The sequence below is a fragment of the Anolis carolinensis genome, chromosome X, assembly GCF_035594765.1.
Source record: "Anolis carolinensis isolate JA03-04 chromosome X, rAnoCar3.1.pri, whole genome shotgun sequence".
NCBI lineage: Eukaryota > Metazoa > Chordata > Lepidosauria > Squamata > Dactyloidae > Anolis > Anolis carolinensis.
The window spans coordinates 4340798-4356705 of NC_085847.1; the positions used below are offsets into that span (position 1 = coordinate 4340798).

General features: G+C 41.3%; 1 protein-coding gene across 2 annotated transcripts in view; it reads left to right on the top strand.

Annotated features, from left to right (window-relative positions):
• Nucleotides 1-11547, top strand: part of zdhhc8 (zinc finger DHHC-type palmitoyltransferase 8) — an 85072-nt gene extending 73525 nt beyond the window's left edge. For both annotated transcript variants that reach the window (XM_008119061.3, XM_003226275.4), the window contains 2 exons: nt 1104-2140; nt 3487-11547. In XM_008119061.3, the coding sequence (XP_008117268.1) occupies nt 1104-2140; nt 3487-3670 (1221 nt within the window). In that variant the 3' untranslated portion in view covers nt 3671-11547. The remainder of the gene's footprint in view (nt 1-1103; nt 2141-3486) is intronic.
• The last annotated feature ends 4361 nt before the right edge of the window (nt 11548-15908 follow it).

Consider the following 15908-nt stretch of genomic DNA (forward strand, 5'->3'; position numbering starts at 1 on the left):
CAGTTGGTTCCATTGAGTCAGGAGAGTGGGGTTTGGATTGAGATGCAAGGCTTGTGGATATGAGGTCTGACTTTTAAATGCCCTTTATTATTTATTTATATATTTATATTCCGTCCTTTTCACCCCGAAGGGGACTCAGGGTGGATCATAGAACATACATGTACGGCAAACATTCAATGCCTATTATAATGACAAAACAGACAATAGATTGAGTTGTATATGACAATGACAAAACAGACAATAGAATTATATATATAGACTTTTCCATCTTTCGGCATCCTTGGAGGCTGTGCTCGGTTCCGGACACCAGGGGGTGCTGTTGCTCCATCTCCTTCCTATTTATCTGCTCACGTTTGTTTTCGAACTGCTAGGTAGGCAGAAGCTGGGCTAAAGGTCAGGAGCTCACCCTGACCCAGGCTTCGGACTCTCAACCTTCCAGTTGGCAAGATTTATTGACGTTTGGTGAATAACCTGCTGTGCTAAAACCCGGCCTCTTTCACCTTTCCCTGGCCTCAAAGCCACAAGGGCTGTTGGAGTTGCAGTTCCCATCATCCACAGTCCACATGGCAAATAATCAAAAGTGATGGGATTTGTCATTCAATAACATCTGGGGATACAAATGGGGTTAAAATTAAAAATCATTGAACGCTATGTAAAAAAAAATATAGTTGGCCCTCTGTATCCACGGATTCTTCATCCATGGATTCAATATCCCTTTGAAGGCCACCATAAGGCTCATGTGGCCCTCAATGGAAATGGGTTTGGCAATTCTGATCTAGGCCCTTGCCCTTCCTGTCTTATTCAAAAAGCTAGAAGGGGAGTGATTGAGGTGATATTAAACCATTACTAAAAAGTCCTCCCTAGAGTCCCACATTCTATTTTAGGTAAGGTTCTGGAGCATGTGGTATGATTTCAATATGAAACAAATTCCCCATGTCAGTCTGCTTTCAGACCCTGTTTTGGAACAGAGGCAGCTTTGGTTGCCTTTGTGGATGACCTACAGTGGGAATGTGTCTCCGTTGTTTCTGCCAGATCTCTCGTTGGCTTTTGATCCCATTGACCATATGAACCCAGCATTGTGTCTTTCCTTGCTTTTCTTTCAGATCTCCATCCAAGAGGGACACAAGCAAGGCTCTGTCATAGAAGAGAATGACGGTAGCTTGGATTACCAGTCGGAACCCAGCCTTGATATCCCCACCTACCGGAAAAGTTCCCTTCACAAGACCTACCAGTCTTCTCCGCTGCAGATAGACTCCTTTGCTGTCAATTCACGGTCTCTGAGCCTGAAATCTGCCAGCAGGAGGGGAACAGACAAGATGCCCCTCCACGCCCTGAAGTCTGAAGGAACGGCTTCCACGCCGTACAAAAGCATCTTTTCTCCCCACTCTCTCTCGAACAGGAATGGCAGCCTGTCCTACGACAGCTTGCTCAACCCCATGTCCCCCTCCGGGAGGAGGTGCATGGCCCATTCCGCCATGGGCTCCGTGGGCTACCACTCGCCATATTTGTCTGCCAAAATGTGCCACCTGCGGGGCAGAGAGCTTCAGCGTCCTCCTCCACAGAGCTTCAGTCCTGTGCTGGGCAGCCCAGCCCCTCATCCGCGGGACCCTTCCCCAGTCCGTTATGACAACCTGTCGAAAACAATCATGGCGTCTATTCAGGAGAGGAAAGAAATTGAGGAGCGGGAGAAGCTCCTTCACTCACACCCGGACTCTGTGTTTGCAGACTCGGGTGTATATGACACTCCAAGTTCTTATAGCCTTCAGCAAGTGAGCATGCTGTCGGAAGACCCCCGTAGCATTGCCATGAGGTATGGCTCAAGGGACAATCTTATGTCGGCCGCCAGCTTTAGCATGAGGAACCCTGTCCTGCAGGCCTCTGTTTCTTCTCTCTCGAGTGCAATGACCAGGGCATCAAGGACTTCCTCACCGTCCATCCAAGCCGATCTAGCCAATAACAATGTCCAGGCCCATCAGGCACTACAGGGCAGGATGAGCAACGGCGCCTACAAATCTCCCAGCCACCAAGTCCCATCGTCCCCGAGTGGGATGACTCGGTCACCTTCATACGGAGGCCCCAAAACTGTCTCATTCGTTAATACCATGGAGATAACGGAGGCACAGCCCATGGGGACTCCAAGGTACAGCTAGCATTATGAAGTCTTGTTGTTTGCAGCAGGAGCAGGCAGAAGAGAGAGTGTAATCTACTGGTAGATCTCTTGGTAACTTGCAAATTGGCTATGGTTTTTATTTACTGTATATACTCGAGTATAAGCCTAGTTTTTCAGCCCTTTTTTTAAGACTGAAAAAGCCCCCCTCGGCTTTTACTCAGGTGAGGGTCCTAGCTGGCTTATATTTGGGTCAGTTTATACTCGAGAATATATGGTACATTTATTATTTTTATTATTGTTGCTATGTACTATTATTTATTTTACTCTATTTTTATTATTAATAATAATACATTTATGATTTCACTGATCTTATTATTATTATTATTATTATTATTATTATTATTATTATTGCATGTATTATTTTACTCTATTATTATTTTTATTATTTTCCTGTATTATTATTTATTATTATTACATGTATTAATTTACTCTATTATTATTATTAAAAGGATACATAAGCACATTTACATTGAAGAAGATGAGAATAATGATTTGATCAGAGTTGGACAGTTTTATCTTAAATTTGAGCTTTATGTAAATATTCAAAAACATTTAACCTACTTATGCCTCAATTAATGTAATTTTATTGGTATCTATTTTTATTTCTGAAATTTACCACCCTCGGCTTATACTGGAGTCAATGTTTTCCCAGTTTTTTTGTGTTAAAATTAGGTGCCTCGCCTTATATTCGGGTCGGCTTATACTCAAGTGTATGCGGTATTATTTATTTACAGTATTTATATTCCATCCTTCTCACCCCAAAGGGGACTCAGTGGAGTGTATACATCTGTGGAATAATGTCCAGGGTGGGAGAAAGAACTCTTGTCTTCTTGAGGCAAGTGTGAATGTTGCAATTAATCACCTTGATTAGCATTGAAAAGGCTTGCAGTTTCAAAACCTGGCTGCTTCTTTACTGGGGGAATCCTTTTTTTGGCGGTGTCAGATGGCCCTGATTGTTTCCTGTCTGGAATTCCCCTGTTGTTGTTTATTTACTGTCCTGATTTTACAGTTTTTTAATACTGGTAGCCAGATTAATTAATACTGGACATTATTCCACAGATAGATAAAGCCCACTTGCCTAGTTTCCAATAGACCTCCCAACCTCTGAGGATGCCTGCCGTAGATGTGGGTGAAACGTCAGGAGAGAATGCTTCTGGAACATAGCCAGACATCCCGAAAAACTCACAGCAACCCAGTGATTCCGGCCATGAAAGCCTTTGAATACACATTGTCTCAGGGATGTTTATGTGGCTCATTGTTTGCCCTTACCTTCTGCCTCCTAACACCCCAAACCTGTTGTCTTTCTTCCGACACAGAGAGGACATCCAGCTGAAGGCGCCTCACAGTAAAATTAATGGACAGCCCAAAGGGATTTCCCGAGTGGAATGCCGGCTGGGCTCAACGTCGAGCTCCCAGGGTGCTCCCGTCAGTCCCGCTCGACACGCAAACGTTAAGAAAGTGTCCGGAGTGGGCGGAACCACATACGAAATTTCAGTATAAGAAAGTCCATCGACTTAAGAGCCATCCGCAAACCCAGCCACCAAAGCTAGGTGCACTGTGAAGATTCAGAGAATAAGGCCAATGAGAAGACAAGTCGGAGCAGCAGCAGCTGATGGCGTCCTTTCCGTATTGTTTCATGGTGGTTGGGACATTCCCCCGCCCTACCCTTTGTCTTTTAAAGACCAACACTCTTCGAGTTTCTTTCTCTCTTTGTTTCTTTGGCCCAAACCAGCTGCAGCCTTATTCTTCGAGGAATCGACTTTGTACAGCTCTTTCGAGACTCTCTGGAACGGACAGACAGGGACTGGCCACACTGTCTGCTGAACCACGGCACCACCAATGTTTGGAAATCGGTTTTGCGAAAGAGAACAGGAAAAGCCGCCGTGTGTTTGTCTCTATCCGCCAAAGCCTGCCGTGTCGATGTTGACGTGCTGTGGTCAAAATGACAGCTTGTCCGGACTTGAAGCGTTTCCACTTAAACCCTCGAGGTTTGGTGGCCAATCATAATGAAAGTGTTTTATTTTCCAGCCCATCGTGATAAAAAATCAGATCATTTGGAGGAAGTGTATAAAAGTCCTTTTGTAGATGCTGAGCAGCGTCTGATCCATTTCAAATGGGGAAGGAGAATCCCATGCACACTCCTTTGCGCATAGACATCTCTTTCTTCTGTTGGAATGAATGGGGAAGCCTGCATATATGGGAAGGTCATGCACACGCGTGTGTGTCAAAGAGAATGCCAAATAATTCCTCTTTAGATAAAAAAACCCAGTGAGCCTTTGAAATTTTGCCCGTCCTTTTAGAGATTGTTCTACGGGCAATGCAAGGCAAAAAGTCTAATTTTGCGATTGTTATTCATTGCCGTTTGTATAAAAGTACGCACACAACAAGAGTTTATCACAGTTAAGGAACATCTGTCCAACCTTGGACTGATTGAGATGGTTTTTAAAAGGCCTACTGTGCTAAAAATGGGGAGGGAACTCAATATTCAGATGGTATTATTATTGGTATTATTATTATTATGAATCACTCTCCTTCCTCCTCGTCCGCTATTGGAGATGGGCTGAAATATGGTGTATCGTCTTGCACTGGCGCAATGTGTATAATCGCAACGTGAAGTATTCTGATCTGTTGAAATCTACAGTGTGTGTGCGCGTGTGCAAATGTGCGTGAGTGTCGGATTATGTGCGTGGTTGCCAAGCGCAGGCTTGTAGGAGATATGTGTCGTTGCCTGCCTGACTTTCAGTGAGTTTTTCTGTGAGCCCTCAATATTATGAGACAGCTATGTTCCAACGCTCGTGTTCACTCTTTATCTAATTCGCTTTGTGAGAATCTGGAGGCAAACATCCCCAAGCAAGTGGTTGACAAATTTTCAAAAATGTATATTTTCCAAGACGTGGGGGCAGTTTGGTTTTTCTCTCCTTTTGATGGACACAAACGTGGACACTTTGGCGGAGCAGGTCGAGAAAAGTAAGCGATCAAAGCATAGCATCTAGGCACTTGATCCTTAACATGATTGCCTAAAAAAAAATCATTGTATGATCGACTTCTTTGTATAAATTGCCCTCCCAATGGCATTTGAAAAGTGACATTTCAGAGGATCCGAATGCCGAGTGTTTAATTTTGTCACCATTTCATTTTAGCCCAAATCCGTTGCCGCAAGATGTGAGCTGGTGTGTGGACGTGTGTGCTTTTTCGGAAATGTTATTGACTGCTGGAGGCTGATTTGGATTGAAACTCCAGTGTTGGAGGGCACTTGATTCTGCAGTTAAGAGCATTCATTCCTCAGGGGTTCCCATTCACTCTCGGAAGGAAACAAACATCGGACTGCGGGGTAAATGTCAGCTGGAGAAGTCAAGTAATCAGATAAATACAGGGTGAAAGTTGAGCTTCTTCCCTTAGCCGAGACGTTTTGTAAAGTTGTGTTCTAATGTTTGGTCTGATCCCCTTTCCAGCCCTCTGGAGTCCCCTAGGTGCCCAGGCTTGCTTCCTTATATTCTGATGGCTTTCTGGCTTTTGCATGGCTTCCACTCCATTTCAAACATCTCTTCTCAGCCTCAGTTACTGGCTGTAAAAAAAAATCAAAGCTAAAATATGCTGCTACTTTAGGTCCTGTCCTTTTACCTTGGAGAATTTCTCTGCAATTGAATTTGACCCTTGGATTGAATGAGGTTTTCTACCTCTGATTTCAACTCATATTGTTGGTAATTGACCACAGCCAGCTTCCTGCACTCGCAGACTCGTAGATGATGAATCGATGAGTCCGTGAATTCAGGACGCTGGCTGTGGCCAGTCAAGTTGGAAGAGACCCCAGAGGCCTGTTTTTAGGCCTGTTCCTGGGGTCATTTGGGATGCTGATTCAAACAATTGCATTGCATAGACCACATCAGCTCTAGATTATTAAATATGTTTTTCTGTGAGCAAGCAGATGGTGACAACTGGTTGGCATATGTTCTGCATCAGAAACTAGACCTGATGTGGTCTATCCAATGCAATTTTCTGAATAACCAAACCGAATCAGAAGTTGACCAAAGACTGATTCGTAACTCTTTTGGTACTAATGTTGGACAGTGGTCCCTGGTCAATATAAAGATTGGGAACCACTGTCCTAAAGGCATCTGAATGAAAGACCACCAGCAAAACCTTCAGTGTTTCCATCCAATTTTTGTCAGGCCCAAACCAATGCCATTGCAGCATTTCCACCCATACAAAGAGATTTTGAAAGTTCACCATGGTTCTTATTGCCTCCCCAAGTTTTGTGCTTTGAAACAAAACAAAGCAGCGACAACAAGGAATCCCCCAGGCCTGGCATCTCCGACAGTGACACGTTTCATGAGTTAGAAGCTTTCCTGGTCCAGATCCAACCGCTGCTCTGCAGGAGCATTGATTGATGTTCGGAGAACAAACATAGGACTCCAATCTTGCTCTGCTTTGATTACTCATTTGCTTCCAATTTAACATGATAATATTGGCCTTCAAAAACTCCTAAATGGCTTCAGCAAGTTAATTCAGACGCAGCCTGCTCCAAGATGGAACAGCCTGGCCTTGGGAATTGATGGCAAGGGCTCTGTTGACTTCTAGATCAGAAAGTGGGCAGGAAAGGGTGTCAACAGCCTTCTTTTTATTTTGTAGCATGATGAATAGTAAATGGAGAACGTTGGAGGAACGCGAGGTTTTCATTAGAGCAACCCGCTGTTTTCCTGATGTGTTCCCTGGGGTTTAAGCTCTGCTGCCTTTGGTTTTCCACCTGTTGTTGCTTGTTATTTTGACGGCGGCGTTAGTTTTGGTTTGGTTTTCTCATTTCTGACAAGGCGTTTTAGCTGTTGCATAGCATGGGCTGTGCTGGCTGCAGTATGATGGGAGCTAGAGTCCAAAAATGTCTCTTTTCTGCATCCTCTGATAAACTAGTACAACTCTATACCCGTCAGCATGGCCCCATTTATACTTGCCATGTAATGCAGTTTGAATTGCATTATAATGGTCATTGTAGACTCATATGCTGCAGATAGAACTACATCGAACTGGATTATATGAGTCTAAACTGCCAATGTAGTTAATCTGCATTCTAAAACTGCATTATATGGCAGTGTAGATGGGGCTTGGTGGCATAGTGGGTTAAACCGCTAAGCTGCCAAACTTGGTTCGAATTCGGGGAGTGGAGTGAGCTCCCTCTATTAGCCCCAGCTTCTGCCAACCTAGCAATCCAAAAACATGCAAATGTGAGTAGATGAATAGGTACCGCTTCTGCAGGACGGTAACGACACTCCATGCAGTCATGCTGGCCACGTGACACAGAAAGGACCACATTTCCTCCCTCATCTAATGAGATAGGAAGAGAAAAGGGAAAGTCGCATCCGGGTCTTTAAAATACTTGATCACACCTCTGCCCTCTAGAAAACATGTTATTTATCTGAAGAGAGGATTCCAAAAGCATTTCTTGCCCACTTTAATTAGCTGTCCTGCCAGTGAGAGAGAGGACAAAAACTGAACGCCTTGGGGAGGCATATAATTAGGTTAAAACGAATCCATACACAGACAAATGGCAAACAATTGCATGCTAAATCCGGACGCAAGACTCCTCTGGGATGGGAAGATACATTTCATATTAATAGGCTTATGGCAGTGCCAGATTTTATTCCTCTTCTTAGTTGAGGTTTGCATTTCAATGGCCTGAATAGCCTAGAGACGGCCGTAAATTATTCAAATCTTCCTGGAAATCAGCATCTGCGGATTAGCATAACCCGAAAGCTACTACAGCTGTACCTGGCTTTGGCCTATTTCTGTCGAATGCCTTGATTTTAAATGCATCCTCTTGTGAGCTAGAAACAAAGAGTTCAGTACATCTTGGCAACTGTGATTCAATCGGCTTGTCAGTTTGCAACCCAGAGAGTTCCCTTTATTTTAAAAAAATTGCCTTTGCATCGGGGGACTTGCAGTAGCAAGAAAAAACGACAAGCCCATAGGGACACAGACAAAAAAAGGCATCCATGTCCCATCTCCTGAGCCAGTTCTAGATTGAAAGTTAAGAGGGAATTTTGTAGTTGCAATCTGATACCTTTGGTCAGATCCTAAACTCTGGATCATCTGTGAACAAGAGGTTCAGGGCATGCTGCGTGTTGGGAAAAATAGTTTCTTAAAAGGCTTTCATGGCCAGAATCACTGGGTTGCTGTGAGTTGCTGGCCATGTTTCAAAAGCATTCTCTCCTGACGTTTCACCCACATCTGTGGCAGGCATCCTCAGAGGTTGGGAGGTCTGTTGGAAACTAGGCAAGTGGGGTTTATAAATACGTTGAATGTTCAGGGTGGGAGAAAGAACTCTTGCCTGTTGGAGGCAAGTGTGAATGTTACCATTGGCCACCTTGATTAGCATTGAATAGCCTTGCAGCTTCAAAGCCTGTCTGTTTCCTTCCAATCCTTTGTTGGGAGGTTTCAGCTGGCCCTGATTGTTTCCTGTCTGGAATTCCTGTTTTCTGAGTGTTGCACTTTATTTACTGTCCTGATTCTAGAGTTTTAAAATAGCCAGATTTGGTTCCTTTTCATGGTTTCCTCCTTTCCGTTAATTGTCCACATGCTTGTGGATTTCAATGGCTTCTCTGTGTAGTCTGACATGGTGGTTGTCAGAGTGGTCCAGTATTTCCGCCAGGCAGGAAGCACCCAGGTTTTGAAGCTGCAATGCTATTCAGTGCTAATCAAGCTGGCCAATGGCAACATTGTCCAACAGACAGTTCTTTCTCCCACCCCGGATATCATTCCACAGATATATATATATATATAAACCCCGCTTGCCTAGTTTCCAGCAATCCTCACAACCACTGAGGATGCCTGCCATAGATGTGGGCGAAACATCAGGAGAGAATGCTTTCTTAAAACAATCGCAGACAGATGCGGGAATAGGATGGGCACCTTTCAACTCATCCGAACAAGGCTTTGGTTTGGTTTAGCTTGTCGTAGCCAAATTGCTCTGAAGATTGGGATGATTTTATTGACCTGGTACCAGTTTGTGCCGTTGAACACTGACAATAACATGGGGAATTTAGAAAAGGAAGGAACAAGATTGGAAGAGGGTCAAACGAATTGCTGCTTCTCTTTTCCTCACTCTCCTCTTACTAGCCAGTTTTTCAGATAGTGGCTGGAGGCAGGGATATCCAGCAATGCAAACATTATGGATAGCTGACATAACATAGCTTTGCAAACTGTGTGTTGCGACACGTTGGTGTGTCGGCTGCGGTGTGTAGGTGTGTCACGTGAACGTAACAAGAAATGACAACTATCTTGGAAATGTATGTTATTATCTAACAAATCATATATTTTTTAAAATATCAATGAAAGGCTTTCATGAGATATATTGTATCCCCATATAACACAGTTTATGTATGTGTCCATATCTCTTATAAGGGACTAGCTGTGCCCGGCCACGCGTTGCTGTGGCGAAGTCTGGTGGTATGGGAAATAAAGTATTGAGGAATTGGTGGTACTTAAGGTAAAGGGTAAAGGTTTTCCCCTGACATTAAGTCCATTATAAATGGGTAATATAGCTGTGTGGAAGGGCCTTGAGTCTACACTGCCATATAATCCAGTTAAAATCTGCTAATCTGTATTTTATAGGCAGTGTGGAAGAGGCCTAAGTGAGGCCTAACTCTGCCTGTCCCCTGGGCTGAGTGGGTTGCTTGGAGACCAAGTGGGCGGAGCTTAGCCTTCTAACTGGCAGCAATTGGATAAAAACAATTATTCCTCTCCCTCTAATTAGGACTTTATATTTCTTTTCTTTTTGTTGTATGAATGTAGAGGCATGGATGAGGGGTTGTGCTGCCAAGTTTAGTGTTTCTGGGATGTGTAGTTTTGTTGTTTTGTCCTAGGCCGAAATTTCATTACCCTTTTATATATATATAGATTGGTTTAACCTCTTGTTTGCCGGTAAAACTGAATTACTGTGTCACAAAATGACGCATGTCTAAAAAGGGTAAAATGTTTGGAAAGCTCTGACATCGAGACTTAAGCAAGCAGTCCAATTCGAGCACAACCAATTCTCTTTCCAATTTCTGACGGCACGCAATGGATTGGATTGGGCCGAACCCTGTTTGTTTGAATCCCTGTACTTCCAAGTCTATTGTGTCATGAAATAGGTCTCAAAATATTCTTGGATTTTGGGTTTGATCGATGAAATGATGTTGCTTCTCGGGTAAAGCAGAACACAATGTGCCCAAAGTGTCACGTCTGTTGCCCCTATTTATTCTGCGAAGGATCTTTTCTTGTGATCGAAGGCAGAATGAGAACATTACAGAAGATCCATCGCAGGTAACCGTGTTTTGTCATCACATTCTTGTCTCCTTGTGCTTTTCCTTTGCAGTCCAATTTTAACATTAAGCTGTGAATGCTTGTGCCGAAGTCTCGTGTTCGGAACAGCAGTCATTCTGCATTATAGATCCAAGTTCCCTGCTGCCGGCTACGAAGACTTGTCATTTCATTTCATCTCTGGCAAACTGCAGTTTTCTACCTTGCATTAGTGGTATGGGTTTTTTAAAAAAGAGATGTCGAGATTTCTGGCGTGACAATGATTTTATATTTGCGACGAGCAAAAGGAGAAGAGGGGTTTGTTTTGGTTGACGTTTATTTTTTTAACTTAAAGCCTTAACATGTGACTTCTTTGTCGGAATTAGCAACGGAGAGAGACGATGTCGGGCCACACCACCTGCTACATTTCTGCTCAGGTTTAATACCAGCATGAACCCCTTGCAGGCGTAAAAAAACTGTCGGCGAAGACAAAGAGAAGGGCTTTTGCGGTGCGAAGGGAGGGAAATCAGAGTATATTTTTTACAGGAAGGGCTGACAAAGGATCAGCACGATTTCCAGAGGTTTCAAAGAGATTCCCAAGGCCTTTATTATTTTGTATATATATATATAAAAAATAAATTAAGTAATCTTTCTTTCAGTAGATAACCTCAAGTGTAAAACAATATAAAAACTATGCAGATGTATGCTTTAATGTCGAAAACTCAATATGCAGCAAAGTTGGCTTGCTGAGAAAGCAAACCCAATGTCATGTATATATTTGCCCAGGTTTAATGTATTCTTGGGTCTGTATGGGAGCCTCTCTACGTGAGGACCACATGCCTTTAGGGTGAACCTAAGGGTGGCTGCTACAGTATTTGGATGGGTCAACATCTGAGCCTAAAGATCGAGACCGAACGGGCTGAAAGATCAGAGGCAACGTTGCTATCAAGTGCACGGTTCGAGGACCTTGTCGTGAAGGTATCTTTAACAGTCTGTAGTTCACCTGTTCCACTACCTTGAATTTTTGGAATGTATTTGTGCAGGCTTTGTGGAGCTCCATCTGTAATTCTCATTTCTGTGGCTCTCAATACATATGTATATATTTTTCAGTTTTCGGAGTGTGTGTATTTTTTAAAAAATCTGTCCATGCTGCAGCATTTTGACATTTGCCTTCTGACTTGTCAACCTGGAAAACTGGGAGAGGGAATACTCAAAGGAGATCATTACAGATAGACTATAAAGAGCTTCCATATATGGAATACTATCAGAATTCATTCAAACTCAGGACCTGAGCAACCCACAAAGAAGGGAAGTGGGAAGTTGTGTCTTCTTCCCGTTGGGTTCCATGGCATTCCATCTTGAAAGAAGACGGAGAATTTACTCACTTCCATCACACAGGATGAGCCTCTGCCCATTTCTATGCGCTGCTGCCTCCTCCCATGTCACCGTTTTTGAAAAAAAATTGAATTGTGCAAAGGTTTGAAATTGTGCAATTACAGCAACAGTTCTTTTGAAAAGGAGGAAATGATTATTTAACAACAAAAACAACAACAATAATAATAATAATAATAATAATAATAATAATAATAATAATATATTTTATTTATATTCTGCTCTATCTCCCCAAGGGGACTCAGAGCAGATTACGGATACATACAGTATATGACAAACATTCAATGTTGTTATACAATGGACAGAGACAGACAGTACATAAACAGAGGCCAGGCTTCCCTCTTTTCATCTCCGGCATCCGTCTGTGCTCGACTCGGCCATGGGGAGGTCCTGTTGTTTCATTTTCCACGTCAAGGAGCCCGTCAGGGCGTCTTTTACCTCCCCGCCACAGCTGTACCTATTTATTTACTTACATTGTTGTTTTCGATCTGCTAGGTGAGCAGAAGCTGGGATGACAGCGGGAGCTCACCCCGACCCTGGCTTGAACTACACTACCATATAATGCAGTTTATTAGCATTGGACTGCATTATATAGGTTGATACTGCCATATAATGTAGTTAAACTGCATTATGAAACTGCATGATATGGTAGTGTAGTAATATAAATAACTTTTTATTTATACCCCAGCGGGGACTCGGGGCGGCTTACAACGAGAATATGACAACATAGCATACAATACACACAATCCAATAAAACAATGCAATACAAGATAAAAACAATATAATGGTTACTTTAAAAACCGGAACATCAAATTGTTCTGCACAGCAGAGGGTGACTAATACATTGTTCCACCAGGTCCAAGAATAAAATCAAAATGGGTAAAGAAGGAACAATGGAACAATTTCATTTAAAGTGCTATAGCATGTAGAGTGAGGAGCAAGATAAAGTGCCAGTAAGGTTGTAAACATAGAGTAGATACCAAGTCAGATGGGCTATTTATTCAAACGCACTAGTGTAGATGGGGCCTGAGAAAGATTTCACATATTCGGGCAACGAGATAAATTTGTGATCAGCGCAAAGCTTGATGAGAATTCCTCTTGGCTTTGACATCAATCATATACTTGGTGATGGTAGTGGGTAGATGGTGAGGCTGCCTGAATTAATACTCCTACTACGACCCAAAAAGACATGCATTTGTATCCATTCACCCACATGCCAATGGAAGCATGTGTCTGGAAACAGGCCTACATACACACACATGGTTACGTTAATCCCTGTAGACACAGTCATCCTTCTGTGCTGTTGATGTTATGGTTAGCATCTGTTAGGAGATATGATTTGCAAGGCAGGCAAGAAGATCGTGGAATAATGGAGCAAGAGGAAGATTCGAAAACGAATGGTTAACATCCAGCAAAGCAGAGCTCCAAAGTTACTTTCCATCACCATCCTGAAGTTATTTATAAATAAATATTCCAATCTGGGTTTAGTCTATAAATAGGGGGTAGTCTATTTCCTCCATGTGATACTATTCTCCGTTTTTAATTATGGTCATGGAATTGGACGGGAAACAGAAAAGGCGGAGATAAATCTGTTTCAGTGTAGGAGATAGGTCAAGAAATTATAGGATGTGCAAAAACATTACATACTGACTCAACCAGACTCTATCATGCCTAGTTTAATACTCACACTTGGCCCATTGCCTTCCTTTGTGTATTTGTGCTTTAAAAATATGTGTCTCTCTTGTTTTCCCTGAAGAAATAGCATTAAATATATACCGTATATACTTGAGTATAAGCCGACCCGAATATAAGCCGAGGCACCTAATTTTACTACAAAAAAAACCTGGGAAAACATTGACTCAAGTATGAGCCGAGAGTGGTAAATTTCAGAAATAAAAATAGATACCAATAAAATTACATTAATTGAGGCATCAGTAGGTTAAATGTTTTTGAATATTTACATAAAACTCTAATTTAAGATAAGACTGTCTGACTCTGATTAAATCATTATTCTCATCTTCTTCAATGTAAACGTGCTTATGTATCCTTTTAATAATAATAGAGTAAAATAATACATGTAATAATAATAATAATAAATAATACAGGAAAATAATACATGTAGTAATAAATAGAGTAAAACAATAACGCAATAATAATAATAAGATCAGAGTGAAATAATAAATGTAGTAATAATAATAATAATAATAATAATAATAATAATAATAATAATAATAATAAACAGAGTAAAATAAGTGTAATAGTAGCAACAATAATAGAGAAAAATAATAAATGTAATAATACCAATGATAATAGAGAAAAATAATAAATGTACCATATATTCTCGAGTATAAGCTGACCCAAATATAAGCCAACCAGGATCCTCACCCGAGTATAAGCCGAGGGGGGCTTTTTCAGTCTTAAAAAAGGGCTGAAAAACTAGGCTTATACTCGAGTATATACAGTATATAAAGATATATAATAATATATAATACTCATATACTAATATTATAATATATTTTATATACATATAATATTAATAATAATATTACGATGTAATACAATGTGATATTAATAATAATACACTATTATAATTGCATGCTTATATTTCATGTAATATTACTAATAATATTGCAATATAGTCGTATAGTACATTATAATAATATATAATATTTATATAGTGCTTATATTGTGCTATGTTAATAATATATTGTATGTATATATAACTTGTAAACCGCCCTGAGTCCCTTTCGGGGTGAGAAGGGCAGGATATAAATGTTGCTAATAATAATAATAATAATAATAATAATAATAATAATAATAATATAATCACACAGTCCTAGACACTTGGGAAGTGTTCGACTTGTGATTTTGTGATACGAAATCCAGCATGTCTATCTTGTTTGGTGTGTCATAATAAAATAATTAATAATAATAATAATAATAATAATAATAATAATAATAATAATAATAAAAAATACAATATGGTATATTGGCTGGATGGCAATGCAGTTAAAATATTGAAATATTGGGACAGGGACATGAATAGCAAGGGATGTAAATGATTTCACACATCTGATTAATCTATTTTTAAAACTAGGACTCCCAATTATGTGTCTGTTTCTGTGAAACAGCATGACAGCCATTCACATTGCATTAGCATGTGTACAATTTATTCGTGGCAAAGCCTTTACAATTGGAAGGTGCCCAGTGATAAAAGGCTGAAATGGGTTGGTGTTTTCAATTATTTTAGAGCTGAATATGTCTCCTATGAATGCCACCCCCCCCCCCCCCTCCGTTCCAGATATGCATAGCATCTGATGACATATAAAACTGGCACAGCTTCAGAAGTACGGAAATGAGGTTGCCCTTCTGCTGGAATGATTTTAAAAACAAGTCGATTCTTTACCCTGTAATTCAAAGCTTTTAGAAACGGGTTGACATTTTCTCAAACCTCCTGAAATGTTTTCGATGCTTTTAATGTCCATGAATTTGCAATATAATTCGGCACTCTCGGACCCCCCAAGGCTTCAACCTATCCCTTTACCCTATTACAAGAGTTGAATGAAAAGTAATGCCTCCACCTTCGTGACTTGGGTTTGGATGGGAATATTTTAATAAATCAAATGCAGAAATAATCCTTAGAATGTGCTCTTTAGCAACCACTATTCACTTTTCCACATAATCACCAGACAATTGGATACATTTCTGCCAACGATGAACAAGTTTTCTGAAGCCGTCACGGAAGAAGTCGACACTCGGTTTCCGCAACCGGCGTCTCACAGTTCCCATTGTGCACAGATCTTCCGACAGCCAAATGTGAAATGCCGATTATGCTTGAAATTTCTCTCTGAGCGATATGACGATCATCCTGACTCAATTTGTCAACCTTTTGCTTGTGAAACTCGGTGGTTTCTGTCACAGGACATCTACCATGCAAGTCGGATGTTCCCACCTCAACATCTTTAAACTTGCTCACCCAACAGTGCACAGGACTCACATAATAATAATAATAATAATCTTTATTTATACCCCGCCACCATCTCCCCAACGGGGACTCGGGGCGGCTTACATGGGGCCA